General features: G+C 39.0%; 1 protein-coding gene across 2 annotated transcripts in view; it reads right to left on the reverse strand.

Annotated features, from left to right (window-relative positions):
* Positions 1–3,253: 3,253 nt before the first annotated feature.
* VPS36 (vacuolar protein sorting 36 homolog) overlaps positions 3,254–22,837 on the reverse strand; it is a 66,207-nt gene continuing 46,623 nt past the window's right edge. For both annotated transcript variants that reach the window (XM_082365596.1, XM_082365595.1), the window contains 11 exons: positions 21,867–21,981; positions 20,702–20,791; positions 19,887–19,973; positions 12,922–12,954; positions 12,698–12,775; positions 11,924–12,058; positions 9,870–9,935; positions 8,364–8,428; positions 7,736–7,820; positions 6,711–6,787; positions 3,254–6,623 (listed from right to left, as the gene is read on the reverse strand). In XM_082365596.1, the coding sequence (XP_082221722.1) occupies positions 6,530–6,623; positions 6,711–6,787; positions 7,736–7,820; positions 8,364–8,428; positions 9,870–9,935; positions 11,924–12,058; positions 12,698–12,775; positions 12,922–12,954; positions 19,887–19,973; positions 20,702–20,791; positions 21,867–21,981 (925 nt within the window). In that variant the 3' untranslated portion in view covers positions 3,254–6,529. The remainder of the gene's footprint in view (positions 6,624–6,710; positions 6,788–7,735; positions 7,821–8,363; positions 8,429–9,869; positions 9,936–11,923; positions 12,059–12,697; positions 12,776–12,921; positions 12,955–19,886; positions 19,974–20,701; positions 20,792–21,866; positions 21,982–22,837) is intronic.

Here is a 22,837-nt window from a genome sequence, read left to right on the forward strand (position 1 = left end):
TAAGATCTGTGTATTTCACTGCTTGTAAATTTTACCTCAGTTTTTAATCTTAGAAATATGTTATTTGCAGGTCCTTGAATCTATTACTTAATCTTTTAAAAGGTAGCACATGTATTCAATTATCAGAGCTATCAGAGTTTATCAGAGGTACCAAATTTGCAAAGTACCCATCTTGTCAAATAATGCTAGCAGTACTGATTAAATCCAGCCAAAGTTTCAAAAAAGGCTTTAAGGTGTGGACTGAAAAAAGTACACAACGTTAGAGTTGTGAGTTAAGTTTTATTTGGAGCAAAATGAGGACTAAAGCCCAGGATACACCTCTCAGATAGCCCTGAAGAACTGCTCCGAAGAGGTGGGGTGGGAGGTCAGGGTATGTGTGATTTGTGTGAAGGGGGATGCTGCAGCCGAGCACGCATTTTGGCAGAGGCTTGCGGCTCGTCACCAGGCGCAGATGTCTCTGTTAATGATTTTAGTGCTTTTCTGCATATAAGATGCAAGAAATTGGGCTCCTAAAATCTTCTCCTGAAAATATCTAACTATCTGATGCCTGTTCTGCCAGTTTTTCCCAGGGCACAGAGTACCTCATTCCTGGTCTCCACCCTGAACTCCTTTCAGGGTATGTTGAAGGTCAGTGATTGCCAGGGCTAGTGACCTAATCCTTGTAGAGACAGGTGGCAAGTGACAATTTTTAGTTGGCAAAGGTCATCATCCACTTTCACCGTCAGAATTATCTAGTCCAACATCTATTACTCAAGTTAGAACTCTTTTTAAGTACATGCCACAGGCCCTGCCATTTTTGGTTTAGAAAGCAAAAGCTCATTTTAAGAGTGGGAGTTAGACACAGCTGAGATTAAATCCAGCCCTGCCTCTGTAACCTTGGGCAAATACATAATCCCTCCTTTCCTCCACTGTAAAAGGCATCTAATAATAGTTATATTGAAGTTTTGTGGTGACTGAGTGAAACATATAGAAAGCAACTTGCTCAGTGTTGATCTTTCAGACACACACTTTTCCTAGAAACCCACTCTTTGCCTAAATCCGGGTGCAAGTGCCCAGATCAATGTGCTTGGTCCTTTTTTAAATAAGAGCTTTATTGAGATGCTTGGTCATTTTTGCTTTAATTAGAATACTTGCCAAACTGTATTACTGTTTACTGGACAGTTAAGATAGTTTAATCCTTTCTAAAAGAAGGCAAAACGCTCTTGCACTGTTGGTGGGAATGTAAGTTGATACAGCCACTATGGAGAACAGTATGGAGGTTCCTTAAAAAACTAAAAATAGAACTACCATACGACCCAGCAATCCCACTCCTGGGCATATACCCTGAGAAAACCATAATTCAAAAAGAGTCATGTACCACAATAATCACTGCAGCACTATTTACAATAGCCAGGACATGGAAGCAACCTAAGTGTCCATCAACAGATGAATGGATAAAGAAGATGTGGCACATATATACAATGGAATATTACTCAGCCATAAAAAGAAACGAAATTGAGTTGTAGTGAGGTGAATGGACCTAGAGTCTGTCATACAGAGTGAAGTAAGTCAGAAAGAGAAAAACAAATACTGTATGCTAACACATATATATGGAATCTAAAAAAAAAAAGTGGTTCTGAAGAACCTAGGGGTAGGACAGGAATAAAGATGCAGACATAGAGAATGGACCTGAAGACACGGGGAGCGGGGAGGGTAAGCTGGGACAAAGTGAGAGAGTGGCATGGACATATATACACCTCCAAATGTAAAATAGCTAGCTAGTGGGAAGCAGCCGCATAGCACAGAGAGATCAGCTCGGTGCTTTGTGACCACCTAGAGGGGTGGGATAGGGACGGTGGGAGGGAGACGCAAGAGGGAGGGGGATATGGGGATATATGTATACGTATAGCTGATTCACTTTGTTATACAGCAGCAACTAACACAACAATGTAATGCAATTATACTGCAATAAAGATGTTAAAAAAATTTTTTTAAATAAAATAAAAGGAGGCAACATAGATGTGAAGAAAAAAGCTTTCAAAAGAACAGTGGTATGGTCTTGGCTGTATTGAACTAAAACAAGCTGGCTGACAAGATATCTTGAGTTCTTTTTCTGAGTGAGTGACTGGTCTAGGGATCTTTTGCAAATTGTGTAAAATGTATTCACTATCTCAGTACACCCTTTAAATAAATGGGGAGATGTTTTTCCCCCTAGATAATACTCTGAGAGACAAGCTTTAACTGACTCGTGATTATCGGAACACAAGGAAGAACACGAATGACTCAATTTTCACACTGTGATAACAAGATCTTACATGTGTGTTAACCTGACTTTTCTGGAGTGCTTCCCACATCATGAATATGGCCCATGCATGGAATCTGAATTAAGACAGTGTATCTCAGACAGGCTGAGCCTGGACAAGTCCAGATAAGAAGCCTTTTGGGAAGAGGGTAAAGGATACAGACTTAGGATTCAGACTCAACTCATGACACATTATAATTCAAAAACCACTCGATTTAGTTAATGCTTAACTAGGAATCTACCATGTACAATCACTGACCTAGGCCAGTGGGAACTCCAAAGAAGTGTTATATGATATTCCTTGAACTTAAAGAAACCCAATTTCTCTGTTTTCTTACGGCATTAAGATAACAATTAGAGAACAAGACAAAAGACAGTCAAGTATATGGGAGAGACAATAACTCTTAGCGGAGTTTAGGAGTAGCAGAGTTGTGTACTGGAGACAGATTTTTCCAGAGCAGGTGGGATTGAGCAAAGTTTCGTTTTGATTATTGGGGGTGGGGGTGGGTGGATGGGAGGAAATAACAAAGGGAAGTCTGGATAAGGACGATGTGCCCCAGGTGCAGGAAGGGACACACCTCCTGTTGCTCTCTGACCCAACGCCTGCCCCTGACCATCTCTGGGTTCTTGTGAGCCTAGTGCACCAGCTTCTCCTCTCCCATGAGGCCTTCCCAGACCCTCCTCCGTCAGAACTGAAGGCCTCTTCCTCTGCCCTCCAAGCACGGTACCTGTGCCCCTTCCATGGCACACATTTCATCTCATCATCAACTGAGGTTGCTATGCGTCTATTTCCCAACGAGGCCACCCTCTTAAAGGCAGGGGCCGCATCTTATTCACTTCTGTATCCCCCAGTGGCCCCCGTTCCTCACACAAAGTCGACAGGTATGCAAAAACGTTTCTTTGTATTGAATTGAATGGGAGATAAAGTAGGGTAGAGTGAAGCCAAATGATAAATAGGCATACACGTTGGAGGTCATTCATTCGGTAGACATTTATTGAATGCTTACTGTGTGCCAGGCCTCGCTCTAGGCTCTGAGGACACATCCATGAACAAAACAGATAAAAATCTCTGCCCCTGTGGAGCTTACACTTACGATCTATTATAAGGGATGGAATTAGCAATACATTTACATAAATTCAACCATACCTATCAGCAAAGTGAAAAAAAGAAAAAAAGACACATTTAAATAGTTTTAATTATTGGTACGACAAAAGTCTACTGTTGATATGTAGTTTTTTATTATATATTTTACTTACTATATTCATAAAATATTCATACCCATGTATCACTCTACAGGCATTCGAATTGTAAGATTATATAGAGATTTTCAAGGATCATTTTGAGCATGCTTGATTCCATCCTTAGCACAGCCCTTAAAATCCACCCACCTTCTGAGCTGTGACTCTGTCTTACCACAATGGAAACTCTGAGACTGTTGGGCAAAGGAGAACCATTTTAAGTATTTGAGCATGAGAATGATGACATGATAAATGCTGGTCGGTTTAGTCTGGTAACAGGGAACAAGAGATAGTACACTCACACAAATATACACAATCAATCGACAGTGGAATTCATGTCAAGAATTAAAAAAAAAAAGTTTGTGAGCCATTTCCCATTCTTTTAAGACAACTAAAATAGTAGGAGCTTGAGGTCATAAATATTTATAATGAACTCTTGATTATAAAATCTAAAAGAAAAAATCTTAACACATGGGCTTATTCTGACTAAAGGGTTATCATTTTCGTATATTTTCCAAAGAGTATTTAAAAAGAACACCAAGTTAAGAAAAAATCATTTTTAAATTTTGTAATAATTGCAAAATGATTGGTATACATTAATACCAATCATTTAACTCTGAAAACATTCTTCACTTGTACAATGTAAAAAACTTTTTGACAGTATGTGACTAGAAATATTCTATTACCATAAAGCTACAAACAGATTTATGCTCCTAAGAGCAAAGTTAGAAAAGCAAAAATAATATTATAATAGTGATAAGCACCAAGACAGAACTTTTTTGCACTTAGGGCCTCATTGGTTGTATTTAAACATAACCTCTACCAACAAAGGACCAAAATGACACCTTATTTGGCAAAAACAAAGAAAAAAAAAGGATAAAAATATACATACAGAGGTCTGGAAACTGAAGAATGCCCACTTTAAAACAATAAGATCAATCATACCTGTTTTTTAACTAACGTGACATTTGCAAAATATATCCATGTCACTTTTCTTCCTCTTTAGTTCACTTTATACAATTCAGACTGCTCCATTTTTGTTCATGTGTTGTCACACTAGTGTAAATAAATATTCTGAATTATAGGAGTTTGCTGTAATGAATCCAGACCATTAGAGCCAGACCCAGTAGCTCAAACAATCTTAGTTGCAACTCATTCCAACTAGTGAAACAGATTATTTATCTGTGTAGTTTTAAAAAGCCTTAGGCAGATGAGATATCATGTGTATGAGATATCGTGTGTGTGTGTGTGTGTGTGTGTGTGTGTGTGTGTGTATGCATACAAGTTTGCCAGGGCAGTGTGAGAGTGAGTGCATCCCAGAGAGAGGAGTGATATACAAACGACCGTACACAATGGCCCGAAAGACTTGGGTAGCCAGACACTGAATTTCCCCCCAAACAAACCTGAGGCTGAGCGATGGGGGAATTAAGGGATCTGTCATCACAACGTGGAATCAGTGACAGGTTCGGAAAACGAAGGCTAAGGCAGGATGCCTCGGCCACAACATTCCCGTGACACAGGAGGGTGCGGAGCAGCGACAGGGAGCAGGCAGGGATCGGGGACTGACTCTGCCTGCACTTGGAGGGATTCCCTGGGTCTGCAGCTGAGGATCCCTGGACCTTCCCCAAAGGGCACTTGCAGTGGCCCCAGCACTGGCCTGCCACCTCTCAGCGAGGACATCTCAGGGATCCCAGGGTCTGAGCTTGGGTAGCCCCACCTCCCGGTCTTAAAGGTTCTCTCAATACAGATACTATCCCTTCTAGATGCTTGGCCAAAACCCATCACTACTTTCCACCGCCAATTCAGTCTTAGAAAGGGGTTCTCCTTCTGTCCCTTTGGGGTCCCTGAGTTTGAGGTAATGCCAACATACCGTACGCTATGTAGCGGTAACAAAGTCAGGCAGTCCACTGGAAAACTCAAGCAATCGAGATTCAATATATTAGCCGGTAATACTTTTTAGTGAGACAGTTTCTCCACACAACTTATAATGTGTGGGGTAAAGGAAAAAAATATTGCTAGACTATGATAGAAAGATTTTAAAAGTTCAGCATTGAAACTCCTTCTTTAGGGAAGGAAAAGGAGACATGTTATGTTCCCACTCTCTTTTCCATCCTTGGCTTTGAGGTAAAAGAGCACCAAGGTTCCTGTAAAGCGAGTTAAAGGTCCTCCCGGTCCCTCTACCCACACAACAATCCTAGGGAAATCCTGAACCGTCTACTTCCCAAATCTGTAACCGTATCTCTGGGCATGTCTATACAGCTCTTTAATTCACTTGCAAAATCTACAGCATTTTTAAAACAAAATGACATAGTTGCATTCTTTAAATGCCAGCCATGAAATCATCACTTAAAAAAAAAGAAACTCGTCAGATTATATATACGTAAGTCAAATCAAATTCTCTCTTGTTTTTAAGGTGCTTTATTTGGTCTGCTGAAGACATGCCTATGGCTGCTTCTAAAGCCCTTAGGAAGAGCCTCAGATGATATCCTGCAGTTGGATATTCTGCTCCAATGTCGTCACGTTCTTAAACTACACTGTAGGTATAAATTGTTGCATGAAAACCCCCCAAAATGTGCACACTAGATGCAGAGAAAAACTTCATTTATAATTCAGGTGAATTTTAGTCACACCAAAATAATGACCTAACCTGTCCAAACATGCAACTTCTCTCTTTCTTCCCCCATGAACTAAATTCTCTTCTTTCAAAAATGGTCAGATTTGAAGATCAAGTTAAAATCCACCATATTTCAAGTTAAACTCGGAGGGTTTCTGTACAACTGTAGCATGATTTCGAATTCATATTGGCATTCATCTTTCTATATTTTCCTATATTTATCCTAAAGAAGCTTCCTGGATCATAATATTTAGGGAGAAGTTAAAAGGGTTTTATATTATACTGCGAAGTTCCAGTAAATTCTTGGTTTATCAGGGTTTACCCTTAGCTCAATGTCATACAACCTCTACATGATGCAAGTATCCCGGTGACAAGTTATTTCAAATACAAAACTCTTAGCTCTGTGTCATAAATAAATTTGGGTAAAACCGCAAGCCTTCCACTGAGTCATCTCGGCAAAGATGGCCCATCTTCTCGGCAAGAAGCAACCTAGGAGTCAAGGGAAAAAAACACCATCATCCACCCATTCAGAAACACAAATGATATTTTCAAGTGAGGAGCAAAGCCCTTGCTTACCTTTCTTTAGCCAGGAGGACAGACATTCCCACAAGCTTAGCAAACTCTTCTGATGTTAGAGATCCCTTTTCTGAAACCTAACAGAAACACACAGCAGGAAAAAATGTGATCATTTAGGCCACCTAGGTACTAACCTGGGGAGACTATCTACCAGTATACTTGGGAAATAATTTACTGAATTTTCTACTAAACTCCAAAGACTGTTCAGTCTAGAACTAAATCTTCTTCACTAATGCTTAAGTCTACAAAAGTTGAAGAACCCAGAACAAACATGGTGAAGGCTAAAACATCATGAAACCCTATATAATGTAATAAAGGCACTGTACTAATGTCTAAAAAGAACTATTCCACAGTCTGAAAAGGAACATATAACAAATTCTAACTGAGTGCATAGTACACGCGCCACTGAAGGACCGTTATACATAGGATTAGTTTTAAATATGTGATAGAAGTATCTATAGCCTTGGGACTTTCATCGAGTTTAAAATAAGAAGTGTAATAACTGCGAGTTATTCAAATTATACAGGCTCACCACAGAAGCTCTGAGGCGATAGTATTTCAAGGATCCTAATGAGTAATATCAGGAGTTTGCCCAGTAAAACCCATCTAAACTACACTTGCTTTCCGTATATTTTGAAGCAATTCTTTCACAAAACAATCTGTAGGGTAATGCAGCTTATGTGGGTAATACTGAAAGAAAAATTTAATCATGGGTAACACTGATTTACAAAGTTAAAAACATATTTTCAAGACTGAGTTTCAAACAGAAAGAGAGCAAGCACCTCACTCATCCTAACTCCCCTTACAAGATGTTATGAGTGTCGGCAAGTTTCAAAGAGCTTTCAAAGTACAAATGTGATGAATAGTTATTCGTTGTTAATGAGAAACCGTTTTCAATTGGGTCTGTGAATGTTACTTTTCAGTAAAGTTGAATTTAAAAGGAAATCCTGTTTCTCAAGTGGCTAAGCATTGGGGTCTTGTGTGGCAAGGTCTAACAACGGAGGGAGGAAACCGGGTCCCCGTACCGTCTCCAAGGCTGAGGCCGCTGTTTCCTCCTCCTTGTGGGACTGAAGTTCAATTACCATGACGCCGCTGTCAAACACACGGAGCCTAAAATCACAGACGGGAGGACAAAGCCGTGAATATCTGGGATCTCGGGCCCCTGAGGAGGCGCAAATATTGTTTACTTTCATTTATGCCAGGACTGAGGGCAATATTAACACAAAAGAACATTTCAAATACAATGACCACGGGTAACTAAGGCCTAATTAAAAAGCTCATGAATAAACAGTTAATGAAGTTCTGAACTATAATCTACATGCTAAATAAACTATGCCTGTCTACTTTTTGTTAAGGGCAGAGGGATGGTCACTGGGACCGCTTGGGAGGAGCCCACGTTCTCACCTCCTGCCCCAGTGGCAAGAGGCCGACGACCAGCCCCTGAGGCCCCGCACAGCCCTGATAAGGATGGAAACTGGGTTGACAGAGGTGCCCGTGGTGCCAGGTGAATTCTGCCCATGTGTGATATAAACTTCAAGAGGGGCAATATATATGCTGGTTCACCAAATGGATGGCAGACCTGCAGGGCTGTCCTGTCTACTCAGGGTGGAATCATGGCTATAGTTGGCAACCTTCCTGCAGAGGTTCTTTTACCTGAGAGGTAATTTCAGCTCTTCCAGCATCTTGCATGCATTCACTAAATCTTCTGGTGAGAGCAACTAGCAGGGAAAAAAATCCAGTTTACCAGTTTACACTGCAAATTAATAGAGTGACGCTATATAATTATAACGACCACTAAAACAGAAGAGGATGTTGTAAAATTATCATGTATCAAGGATTTTAGGTGGCTTAATCACTACAAGGCAAAAAGGATTAACAAAGAAGCAAAAGACTTCTATTCATTAAAGCATAGAAATATAATACAAGTATACTATCCATAGAAATATAATACAAGTCATGTACGTAATTTAAAATCTTCTAGTAGCCACATTAAAAGAAAATAAACAGGTGAAATTAATCTTAATACATATATTTTATTCAACCTAATAGATGCAAAAATTTGCCATATAATTGATATAAAAAATCATTAATGAGCTAGTTAACACTTCTTTATTCTGTACTAAGTCTTCTAAATCCCGTGTGTAATTTATGCTTACAGCACATCTCAATTTGGACTAACTACATTTCAAATTCACAATCATCACATGTAGCTAGGTAGTGGCTACCCTTCTGGACCATGTGACCTTGAAGAATCGGTCCTGCGTGGTGGTGACCAGCACAGGTGTCAGTCACACAGAATGGTTCCGGAGCCAGCCCAGCCTGGGTCCCAGTCCCTGTTAAAACACTGTCTCCAAGTGCAGCTGTGGTCAAGTTACTGAATCTTTCTAAGCCTTAATGTCCTCATCCCCTAATCATCCCCTAAATGGGGACAGTAAAAGTAGCTACCTCACTGAGTTACTGGGAGGATGAATGGATAACACGTGCAGAGTGATGGTAAGTACCCACTGGCGGCGGTTATGATGACTGTTCAAATAAAAACACAGAACAGAGGCTTAACCCGTGAGACCACGGTGAGCGCTGGAGAGACGTGTGTGAGTCGTCTGCGTGGAGGTGACTGCTGACACCACAAAACTGTGTTCTACTTCAAGGGCACAGAGAGTGCACAGACAGACCCTTGGAGGCCAAAGACAGCTGGGTGTGAACAGGCAGTGAGAGCTGAAGTATAGCCGCTGCTGATTCTGAGCCAAAGAGGCAGGGTGGCTTTCTTTCTGTATTACCTGCAGGCAACCTGAGTCCAACCAGGTTCACTCAAAACAGTTAACTATCACAGAGAAAGGGCATCATGCACAACCTTGTTCATCACAATACAAACACAGACTCTCAGAGCTTTAAGGTATCATTCGGTCCAAACCCGATTTTAAAGGTAAAAAAACCTGAGCTCCAGAGAGGTTAAGGAAGCTACTCAAGGGCATTCAGCAAAACCAGGAACAGAATTTATCTCCTAGATCCCAGGGCAGTATTCTTTTCACTGCGCCACACTGCTTCTCAAAATAGTTTTGATATTCCCAACCCTTCCTCAAATTGTATTCACTGTAGGGGAATTTGTATTATATCGAGTCTATATTTAGCTAAAAGAATATCTAAATATTCTATTCTTACTTCCATTCCTCGAGCTCGGTTTACTAAACAGTACACCTCCGTGAGTGACATTATTCCCCCTCGTTCCTGTTAAAATATAAAATAAAAAGAAGCATTATAATTAGGACCAGTTAGCATTTCTTAACAGAAATCATAATCAGAGTGAAATCAGAAATCATAAAATCTCTTAAGAAGCTTTTGAAAACTATATTTACACACAGGGAACCTATTCAGATACCACGAGGCACTTCAAATTCCATATTTGGACTTTACTGTCATTATTACTGTTCTAACATTTACTTAAGTGAAAAGAGGGGTTGTACACCATGTTTCAAACAGTGTATTTATTTATTTATTTATTTTTATAAAGTTATTTATTTATCTTTTTTTTTTTTTGGCTGTGTTGGGTCTTCGTTGCTGTGCACAGGCTTTCTCTAGTGCGGTGTGCGGGCTTCTCATTGTGGTGGCTCCTCTTGTTGTGGAGCGCGGGCTTCAGTAGTTGTGGCACCTGGGCTCAGTAGTTGTGGCTCACGGGCTTAGCTGCTCCATGGCACGTGGGATCTTCCCAGACCAGGGCTCCAACCCGTGTCCCCTGCATTGGCAGGTGGATTCTTAACCACTGCGCCACCAGGGAAGTCCCTTCAAAAAGTGTATTTAAATGCTTTAAGTTATTCCACCTAATAACTGAAGAAATTATAGAATTAAATAATAATATCACCATTTTGCAACCCCTAATGAAGTAACAGATCTAGATAATGATTGTCAGTGGCTGTTAACATCACAAAAAAAAAGACAATCAGATATTATGTACCTCCTGATGGAAATGCTCAACAACCTCTATAAGATATTCTTGTCAGAAAAAAAAAAAAAAAGAAAGAACTTCTAGATATAACTACCAGTTTACAGGGACTACACAGGACAGGGAAGCATGGTGACTTACAAATTAGCAAAATCCAGACTCTGAGACACTCTGTAAGACAAACTACTAGTTTCTTCAGTAAATAAAAATTTACTGTATGGGAGATTTATTGTATGGGAGAAGGGAAAACCCATAGAATTTTAAAAAACAAAAAAACTTGAGAGAGAAATCAAACATTTGCAATGTATCCTGGTTTGAACAAATCAACTATAAGAGAAAATGTGAACACTAGCTTGGTATCTGATAATATTAAAAAATTATTTTTTAATTTTTACGTGTGAAAGGGGATTATAATTACATTTAAAGGTGTCTTTATCACTATAATTACATACTGAAATGTTTACAGATAAAGTGATGTGACGTCTGGGATTTCCTTTAAAACAATTTTGAGTGGAGGCTGGCTTACGGATGAAGCTGGATGATGGGCACATAGGGATTCATTACACTATTCTATTTTGTCATATGTTTGAAATATTTCTTAATACAAATGTTTTAATAAAGTTTTGATTGCCTGAATAATGACTAGAAGATGAAACTGTATTATGAAATTATTAATAGTACACAATATATGAAAATATATACAGATTATATACTTCCTTTTGAAAACAAGATAAGAAAACATTATAGGGCTTCCCTGGTGGCGCAGTGGTTGAGAATCTGCCTGCCAATGCAGGGGACACGGGTTTGAGCCCTGGTCTGGGAAGATCCCACATGCCGCGGAGCAACTGGGCCCGTGAGCCACAACTACTGAGCCTGCGCGTCTGGAGCCTGTGCTCCACAACAAGAGAGGCCGCGATAGTGAGAGGCCTGCGCACCGCGATGAAGAGTGGCCCCCGCTCGCTGCAACTAGAGAAAGCCCTCGCACAGAAACGAAGACCCAACACAGCTAAAAATAATAAATAAATAAATAAATAAATAAATAAATTTATTAAAAAAAAATATATCAAATAGATATAGATATCTGAAATGGAAATTAAAAACAATTTAGAAGATTATTGACAAAGAATCAATGAACTAGTTTAATATTACCGAAAGGAAAAATAACACGTTGGTTGAATAGTAACCATATCATGAACGGAGTTATGCTCTTAAGATTTCTGATGGCACAGAAATAATTTAACACAATTTAAAGAGACTGTTTAGGTTTTGTTTTTACCTCCAAAGGTGCCTGCAATATTCCAGCCAGCTGTTTGGCCAGCTGCATGTGGTACTGTGTGCCCGAGCCGTAGGTCTCCCTGGTAACCGGGTTAGCTATTCCCATGCTCAGCAAATAGGATTTAAACCTGATGGTCTATAATGAGAGGAGAAAATGCACAAAAAGACTATGCAGAATAAGTCTCTCCACCCAACGTATAAAATCCTTCCATCAGACATTCAGTTCTACTCCACTATTTCTATATCTACCCATCTCTTCTACTGTGTTTCTATGCTGTGAACTATGTAAGAGTGGATTTCTAGTACTTCCCTGCATAAATCTAATTATTATTCTTCCTTCTCCTGCCTTAGTATCTTATACTCCATTTTCCCCACAATTTTGGTGGCAGAGGAGACTTAGATGACAGCTATGCTCTGTTTAATGCCAACCAAGTGATACAACCAAAAACTTCAAAAGGAAAATGGCTGTGACCAGACTGTAAACAAATTTAAATAAAACATATCAAAATTACGGATATGTCTAAAACAATCACTTCTTACACATTTCAATACCTCTGTTTTCTACACTCCAGGAAAAGGTATTGAAATATCCTTTAATCCTGCTAGAACTAACAAAGTTTTTATGGTTGACTTTTTCTTTAGTACTTTTATATATCTTCAAGTCCTAAAAGAAATCAAACACTACATTAAGAAAGCAAGCTGGTAAACCACCAAAACGTCCATGCATTATTTGTGTAATCTAGTTTCCAATGCCTTAAAAAAGCAATCTATTTACCTCATCTTCTGTGATGTCACCTTGCTTGTCTTTAATCTTATTAGCAATGGATTTTGATAACTCCACCATTTCCTTAGCCTGTCAAGAGAACAGTAAAAGATTGAAAAGAAAAAAAAAAAAAAAAGATTGAAAAGAAATAATGTCCCCAAAGTGTCTGCTAACAAAATGTATTTTCAAAAGTGTATCATAATTGGTATAATTTAATAGATGTAAATGACATATACCTTGACCATTAGCTTGCTGAGGTCTTCGAAGGCCTAAAATGAGAAATGAGCTTTTATTGGAATCTGTCTAAAGAATTTAGATGTTTTAAAGCAATGAAGCACTCTATTTTCTTCCCTATGATAAAAATGTATGAAATTTTCTTACAAATATCAATTTATTTATATGAATATTTATACAAGTACTAAATCTACATTATTCTAGGAATAAACCATAAAATTTCCAAAACGAACTGTGAAAAACAACTTTTCAAATTTTCAAAGAGGAAACAGTCATTGATTAAACAAACAAAAGATGACATAAGTAATAGTTCAGAAAATATTATTTACTGTTCTTTGACACAAGAAAGAAAATTTGTCACTGGTTCTTCCCAAAACCATTTCTAGATAGGAGCTCAAGAATCAAAGGTGTTGTAAAGCTTTCCTGGCTGAAAATGGTAACATGCAGCTGCAGGAATACTTCTTTGGGCCCAACCATTTTGGCTTTAATAGCAGGTGTGATTTAACTGAAACCGTAAACCTCAGCCTCTGAATATTACACAGATTATACTTGTAGCCTTGACTAGAGTGGCTATCACAAAAGAAAAACATTCACATACCACCAAAACATATCTAAATAAAACCCATCAATTGTTCAATTCACTACAATGACTATCCACTTCAAAGGCCTCTTCAAACTTAGACATATTTATAATTCATGTATTTCAAATTACCAAAAATATACTTCCAGTGCAGAATATCACCTAACTGATATCCACAGATGTTATTTTTAAAAACCAATTAAGCAGCTTATCATTAATTGAAAACTCTTTCAATCCATACAGAACAGTGGTTAACAGGTTCTGACGGGCTGGTGCCCATCTTAATTCCATGCAGGAAAGTATCCCCCATCTGCAAAAGGATTTTGCTAAAAGAATAGAGTGTTGTGTACAATTCTTATGGCCGACTCACTGGGCTACCACCGAAAACAAAGGGGAACACACCTAACAGGAATTTCCTTAGATAAACAAAAGGCTTAAACACTGGATTCTTATCAGCAACAGCCAGCAGATGCAGGAAACCTTTTGTGGGAAACTCTGGGCACCAGCTCTGAAACTAAGGCAATTCTAACATTTAAATGGAGGGCAAATCACACACCAACCTCGTTTTCAAAACTAAAATGCAGACACTTTACACGCTTAGATTTTTACTTTGCATGTACAGACTGTTACTAGATTTCTTCTACCTACATGTAAAGAAAACTAGTAAGGCAACACTTTTAAATTTTTATATGGCAAATCACTTTATTTACTATATTATATTTTCTAGAAAAAGTTTGCTAAAAATAATAGTCTACATAGAATACACAAATTAGCCCGTACTGTCCATAAACAAGAAATACAAATATTTTAGTACCTTGGAAGAAGCACCTGTAAAACATTTTAAGTAATTATAAAACAAACAAAAGCTTCCTCACTTCTATTTCTATTATTATTCTAAAATTTGGTATTAGCCAACTATCCAAAAAATGGGTGGAGAAACTACCCACAAAAAAAGTTAAAGCAATATATGTACAAATGCAAAACAGACACATGTGCCCATCCTATTATTTTATCTGCCAGTTTATAGGACCTTCTATCCCTCTACCTCATTCATAGTCAAATTTCCACTCCACGTTTGAAAAAAAACGGCATCTGCTTTAAAACCATGGGATAGGGCTTCCCTGGTGGCGCAGCGGTTGAGAATCTGCCTGCTAATGCAGGGGACACGGGTTCGAGCCCTGGTCTGGGAAGATCCCACATGCCGCGGAGCAACTAGGCCCGTGAGCCACAACTACTGAGCCTGCGCGTCTGGAGCCTGTGCTCCGCAACAAGAGAGGCCGCGATAGTGAGAGGCCCGCGCACCGCGATGAAGAGTGGCCCCCGCTTGCTGCAACTAGAGAAAGCCCTCGCACAGAAATGAAGACCCAACACAGCCAAAAATAAAATTAATTAATTAATTAATTAATTTAAAAAAAAACAAACCATGGGATACTCTCCTAAGCCAACTTATAGCATTTTTTTCTTACTGACTTTCAGTCATTACTTTGGTGATTAGCTTCGGTGACTGTTAATACATTCTTGAATTTTCTGTTTCAATATTCTTCATTCTGTACTTTGCATATTCCATTCCCTCTACCTGGATCCTCTTATCCCTACTGGTCATCTGCTAGCGCCTGCTCAACTTTCAGGCCCTGACTTCCATTACTTCTGCTCACAAGCCCTCCCTGACCCCATTAGAAGTCAGGGGCCATGCTTTGTGTTCCTGTTGCAGCAACTATTTTCTCCTAACATGGCATTTCTCACCCTGTAGAGAGCGCCTACTTGCCTGTCTGTCTGGCGCACTACAACAAATCCAAAACATCTGATGCAGGGCTCGCACAGAGAGCAAGGACCATCTGCTGAATAAATCAATGACCTGCACGAGAGCCCAATGCTTGTGTACACTCCTTTGACCTATGCAACTCCATGAAAATTACACTGGAACAAAATAACATTTCCTAAATTAAGAAAAACGTTATTTTGAACACCAAGTTAGAATGGCAACATTCAGAAAAAGAAACACTAATAATGCAAAATTAGCTCACTGCTCCATGCCATCTCCAAGAGTGTCACACAGAAGGATGACTACAAAAGTCACTGAAAGAGGACAGTGATAGCACTTTCTGGGTGGCAGTGAGCGGCCGTGATGTAGCAGACCACACTCATCTGCAAAGCAGGAAACCTGAGTTCTCATAACCCTGGTTCCAAATCTAGTCACTAGCCCCGAGATGATTCCTTTTCCGGATAGTTAGAACCCCTCTAATGCTAAGATGCTGGAATTCTATGGGAATAGAGGATTCTGGGAAGGTGGTGGCTATGGCAGCATAGGTTTTGAATCTCTCCAAATCCCGACATAAAAATGGGGCAACCAGATCTCAAGACCAAAACCCCACGGGCAGCATATACTAAAAAACTAAGTGACAAGATATCCACAAAGACCCCAAGGTACAAGCAAGTGGGGACAAACCAGCAAGAGCCACAAGACCTGCATGATACCAGCACTGAGGCAGGAAAAAGAAAAGGGAGGCAACAGGGCAACTGATAGGTCTGAGATTAAGAGCCCCTGAAAGAGCCCACAGGAGTCCCTCGAAAGCAGACGGGCCAGCTTGAGGGCAGTAACTAAAACGGGTAGGGCTTTGCCCACTTCAACAGGAAGTGGGTACAAGGGGTCCTCAGGAAGGGCCTGTGAACAGCCCTTGAAAGTGAACCTCCTGGCTTCCCTTCCAGGACAGGAGCCCACGCTGGGGAGAAACTACTGAGACAGGAATCAGCAACTGAGCAAGGTAGAGGTAACAGAGGAAGGGGACAAGGTCCAGCTGAAAACAGGGCATGGGAACGGGGTCAGGACATCACAGACAGCAAGCCACCTCCCTTTTTCACGCTGCATGCACACAGCAGAAGAGCGAGCTTGTGGAGTGAGAAGAGCCGCCCTGAGCTAGGCCTTCCTCTGGAACTTCACGAAAACCAATTTCACACGAAAATTAGCGAGAGCAAAGTATCAAGGTCAAATCCCACACAAAGTTATTACAGGAAAAAAGAAAATCAAGAGCAGAATAACATTAAAGATAATGAAAGCACGCCAGAGAGGCATGTTCACAGATCACATCGAAAGCTTAACTTTTATTTCAAAATGAGCTAATAGGTGTTAATAAAATGAGAGAAGCTGTGAAAGGGCAATATAAATCAGAAATGAGGTGACAGGACCCAGGAAAGAATTTTTTTAATCATTTCTGAAAGAAAGACTATACTAGACAAACACAAGAGGAATAAACACAACAGATAATATCTTAAGAGAAACAACAGGTGAAGAAGGAAATTTTTCTAAAATAAAAAAGAAAGGAAGGAAAAGATAAAAAGGGTTTGAAAGAAAGTCACAAAGAGTGAGGATAGGCCGTAAAGCTGCAACATACAGCTAATAGGAGTCTCAGAAGAAAAAAAAAAAAATCTAAGCAATTATTGAAATGTAGAGAAAAACTTCCCTGAAATTAAAAGAAAACATGTCTGAAACCAAATACTGAAAGCATACTGTGCACCCGAGAATAACAATCCAGAATGACTAACACACAGACAGTCTAGAAAAATTATTATACAAAGCTTTATTTAGAAAAAAAAATCCTTTGGGCATCTAGGAAAAACAGCAAGTGACTTTAGAGAAGGGAGAAAATGAGGTTGTCATCACTCTGGCAGCAACACTTCATGCCAGAAAAAAAACTGGAAGTCACATATGGAAGGCACTCGGGAAAGAAAATGTGAGCCAAGGATTAAATATCCAGCAAAACTGACCTTCATGTGTAAGGAATACAAAGATGCCAGAACTCAGGGAATATTGTTCCCATGAGCACTTTCTGAAACATCTACTACAGGATGAGCTTCAGACAACCAAAATGAATAGAGGGAGGTGAACGTAAAGACTGGTGGTATCACACACAGTTACTTGTACAAATGAGACTAAATGACAGCTAGAGGGGAAGAGGGTACATGGTGGCTGAACGCTCAGATAGTGTAGATACAGCACACCTATGTTTTACATGTGGGAAGAAAGGGGAGAACATATACAAAAAAATCCTTTTTAACTGTTTTACTCATTATTCACTAGTGTAGTCCCGAATTTGAATAGGAAGCATCAGTGTGACCTCATGAGGCACCTTTATTAGAAAAAAAAATATCCTAGCTCTTTCCACTGAAAAGTCCTAGAAATAAAGATCAACCCAAGAGGGATGCAAATTCCTAGCAGGCAGATTGTGGTTATGAAATACCATTTCCCACTAAAAGAAACCAGAGCTTCTCAGATAATGGTTGATTCCAGATCCGGAGCAGGAAATATACAAGATGGTCCTGGAACTTCTGTCAACACCAGGCAGTAAGGAAGCTCTCAAAGTCCACCAGGTCACATCAAAACCACTCAGGAGCTAACCTGAAGAGGCTCCCACTGGCCAAAGATGGGACAATTTGAGCTTTAACTAGGGTAATAACTGCAACTGACTGAAATCATCAAATATGTTAAAATGTATGAATTCATAATAATACGTGAAAAAACCTAACTAGTCACCTCGGGAGGATGATAAGGAACCAATTTATCATCCTGATAATAAAGGAAATGCCACATGTTCTGCATTCCTTCTAGGAGCCATATCACTGAGTAGCCAAATAGTAATGAAGGGAAGCATCTCTTTAAAAAGTGTCCCAACTAATAAATGAAAAATAAATCACAGAGTACCACCATTTGCAACCACCAGTGACCCAAAGATCTATGCACTGAATATTGACAGCCGCTAACATGATAAAAAGAGACGTGATGAAGGAACACAGTGTCACCTCTAGTCTCAACAAAGGGCTCAAACACAAGTCTGATCAAGCCTCAGGGTCCAGCTGCTAATGTGCAGGAAATACAAAGGACCAAGGAACACACACACAACTTTACCATAAACATGCCCTCAGCAAAACCTAGACCACAGCACTTAATAGGTCAAATGCCCTTGGTCCCTCGACAATAATCCATATTCAATTAGTGGCCCCAGATATGGCTATTATGATGGTTAAGTTTATTTGTCAACTTGACTAGATCGTGGGGTGCCCAGGTGTCTGATCAAGCGTTATTCTGAGTGGGTCTGTGAGGCTGTTTCCACATGAGGTTAGCATCTGAATCTGCAGAATGAGTTGAACAGTTAAATTCAGATCGCCCTCCTGAATTGCCCCCTGGAGGGCCTAATGGAACAAAAAGTTCTCTGCCTGACTGATGAGCTACGACATCAGTCTTATCCTGCCCTTGGACTGGACTTAACACCACCAGTGCTCCTGGTTCTTAGGCCTTCACACTCCGGTTAGCATTTCTATCACCAGCTTTCCTGGGTCACCAGCTGGCAGCTTCCCACAATCACATGAGGCACTTCTTTATAATAAATCTCATTGTGTATATATAGGACAATCTAGATATACAGATACCTGTATCTATATAGAGAGAGATAAAGATATCAGCATATCTATATCTATGTATCGATATCCACATATAGATATCCAAAAGATATCCACAGCTGTATCCAAAAGAATATATCCCCTATTTGTTCTGTTTCTCTGGAGAACCTTGACTAATACAGGTATTCAGTAACTATTTGCAGTTTAGACTTTATCTGATTGAGATAAATCTTGGAAATTCTATGAGCAGCACTCATCAATGGAATTTTACTTACAAACTATTATAAAAACTAAAAAATTACTTTACTTCATAAAATCATTCCATAAAAATCCAAGACCATTTCCATATAAACATGGGAAAACCAATATGTTTAGATATATTAACTAACTGCCAAAATCTAATGTATAACTCATTTTCTTAACTAGAGTTCTTTCCCCTTCATTTGAATTTCCTCGTATAGGACGAGGTTTCAGAAACACTGTAAAGTACAAGTTCGGGGTGCTTTCCTAGGAGAAGTGATAAGCTGGTTTGAGCCATTCTTACTACCTCTGTGCCTGGTCCCCAAGTGGTCATCAGCATAAAACTGTGTAGTGCCCGGCCAGAGTCAAGGGCCGCAGAACAGCATTTTCCCCTCAACTAAGTTAACCAAACATCCCAAATAATTATACATAGGACCTTGAATTCATTAGGAGGACCCTCCAATCAATCCCATCTAGACTTTAAAATTTACACACAATAATTCATGACGTTTCCTAACCTCACAGAAAACAAATTTGCATTTCTTTTTAATTCCTTTCTGGAAAAGATTTTTAAAACACATTTGGGCTAAATTATGCCGACCTGAAGTAGACTCCTTAAATGGAAAAAGAGACTGTGTGGCTCCAGGCAAACTAAATATATTCCAATACACAGAACGGAGTTACTCACAGCTGTATCCAAAAGAATAAGCAAGATGGCTGAAAAAGACAGCTGACCGGAACTTGTGTAAGAATTACCTCAGAAATGTTTTTGTCAGTTTCTTTTCTTTTTTCTTCCAGTTTCCTTTCAATACCTACAATTCCTACAGCCCTTATTCTTCCTGGCTGAAAAACAAAAGTAGAAAATAAAACGTCCAAAATAGGAAGGACACAGTCTTTTGTAACCCACTATATTGTGTTTTCAGTGGTGGGAGAGGACCCACAAAGAACCCAAGAAAACAGCACACAGTTACATTCAGTTTCCTTTCAAAACATTTGTCGGTTTATTGCCATACATAATGACCTTCAAATCATTATACAGAAAAACTGAACATAACAAGAGATGGTATATTTTACTCTGTATTTTAGATATAAATTAAATTTCCTCTTCATTTTTGTTCTTTGGCAAGCTATTATACAGGTATCAGATATTTAATATGGTCTCAAATGTGCAAAAAATTATAGGTAAAATTCTGGTACTTGACAGTTATTATACAAGCTACTTTTATATATTTGAGTGTCTGTCCACGTTGGTGGTTAATTAGACTGGCCTGGAAAATGTCACCCAGTGGTACTGTCTGTTCTCTCAGATGCCACACCAATTATAAAGAAGAGAATGCAGAAGGGGAATCTAACTTCTGCCACCCTGAAATTACCCTGGTAAGTAGTCATGTATTATTACTAAGTGTCTGCTGTCTATAGAGCACTAAATTAAGTTCTGTGAAAATCAGTTTTTAATTAGAATATCATTATTTTGTTTCTGGCAAGTTCTATAATCATAGAACTCTTTTCCCTTAATGAAGATGCAAGTACAGAGCTGAAAATACTGGATTAGGAAACAGCTGAAAAAATACCTGGGGTCCTCTATTTGCTTGCAACGACTGGGAAACTGGCATATTCTCCCATCTTCTCTGTGTCATTTCCTCTGATAAACGCCTGTAAAACTGTTATGCAGATGCATACACTTTAAGTGAGTCAGTCAGGCTGTGACATCCTCATACAAATCATTACTTAACATTTCTTTAGTTGGAAGTCTGTTAGGTCATTTGCAACAAGCCTAGAATTCTCAGAGACATCAAAGGAAATCAAAGGAAGTTCTTTCCTTGGGTCAACTTCAGAAAGCACAAAGGGGGAAAAAAAAAGAAGGAACTGACCTTCTACATAAAGTGAACTATTCTCAACAAAGAGATGAGTGACAATGAAGTAAATAGACTTACTTTAAACAATCCTGCATATGTGGATTGTTTTCAATCTGTAGCGAAACAGACACAGTGCCAAGAAAAATACACAACTGTTATCCATGAAGGAAGCTGAGAATAATTTGTCTAGTTAAAATGTGAGGCCAGATATTAGGGCCAAAACATGCCTATGCTCATAAAAAAAAAATCAGGTATATTTTTCAGCTACAGTGAGAATGACTTCAGTTAGTCACTTAAATTTGCTCAGTGCCTGCTGTGCAAGGAACACTGGGTCAGGTACTACAGAGAAAAAGAACATAAATAATTTATGATCTCGATGGGGAGATAAACACACACTTATAAATGTCTAAAGAATACTTACAAAGCAACTTATTAATCAGAACATATAAACCATGATACTATGGGATAAGAACTTAAGCGATTAGATTTGTATGGAGTTAATAAAGATAGACTGCCTGATGTAAGGCTGGTGAACTTTCAGATGCTGAGGCAGCTAAACATGTCACTGCATTATACTCTGTCCCTTTATCCAAACGATAACACTGAGCACTTAACTAGTAGCCTACCTAGTGTGGTGACTTAGCCTGTTTCCAGCCTCCACTCTTTCCTGTGACTACATCCTCCTGCCTCCCGTTCCCAATGAAACCTAAACTTCATATTCTCCACTGATAAGGCTTAAGATATCATAAAAATTTTATCGTAAAAATATGGTGAAAACTGGTATGCTGAACAATATTGCCTTCCATCCTATTAACAAACAACAACAAAAATACATACAAGTACACATTTCTAGTCTGATAGTATTCATAAAGAAACTTACCTCAATCTGGCCGTGTTCTTTGAAGGACAGTTTGATGTAGGAGTTCTTACTACTCTGGAATGGGCCAGGTTCTTTGTTAGAAGGAGCTGGGTGAAGATGAACCACTATTTTGGCACTAAAGAAAGAGCAAATGTAAGGTATTTAATTGTCTTTTAAAAATCACTAATTCTATTTTCATAACTTTTAATATATTTCAGATCACTTAAAATTCCTGTAGAAACAAACAACATCCTGAAAGGAATCCTTTTAAGGTCTGTATCAATTCAGTATTAATGAACCTTTCAAAACTATCTCTACTTAAAATCTATAAGCTGTGAACCAAAAAATTCAAATTACTAGCGCTATAGACTAAATAAAAATGTGGTTTTAGAAAGTAAGTTCAAAATAAATTTTCAGAATTTGGGGTGGTTTATGATATTGGTTTATGATTAGGTTTTCCATCTACAGAGTCATCCCCAAAGGTTACCAGGGGGCCTATAATGTCTGCCAAAGCATACAACCTTACTCATTTGAAAACAAAATGTGAAAACGTATCTGTGTAAAACTGGCCAGGTGACATTTTATTAAAACTCCATCCAAAACTAACATTCTACAGTGTCATTTTTGGAAAACGCCACTCAATCAGCAGCATGATCTAGAGAGATATCCCATAGCAAAAACAATTCTCAAAATGCTGCCACTCCAGGATCACAAACTACCATGATCTTTATGACTACTGTTATCTTCTATGCCATCAGAATACCATTATATTTGTTGAGTTTTATAAGTCTTTTTTTTCCCAACCAGCTCAATAAACAATCTTCTATAAATATTAGCAAAACCAAAAACTCAAAGTATCTTGCATACCTAGCTTAGAGCTTTTTCTTTATGACCACATTATAGATACACCTATTACTCAATATTACTTTGCCTAAATATCACCCTAAAATTGAAACACCACATGTGGGGCCTCCTTGATGTAACAAATGCTT

This window comes from Balaenoptera borealis (genome assembly GCF_965194805.1).
Source record: "Balaenoptera borealis genome assembly, chromosome: 18".
Classification (NCBI taxonomy): domain Eukaryota; kingdom Metazoa; phylum Chordata; class Mammalia; order Artiodactyla; family Balaenopteridae; genus Balaenoptera; species Balaenoptera borealis.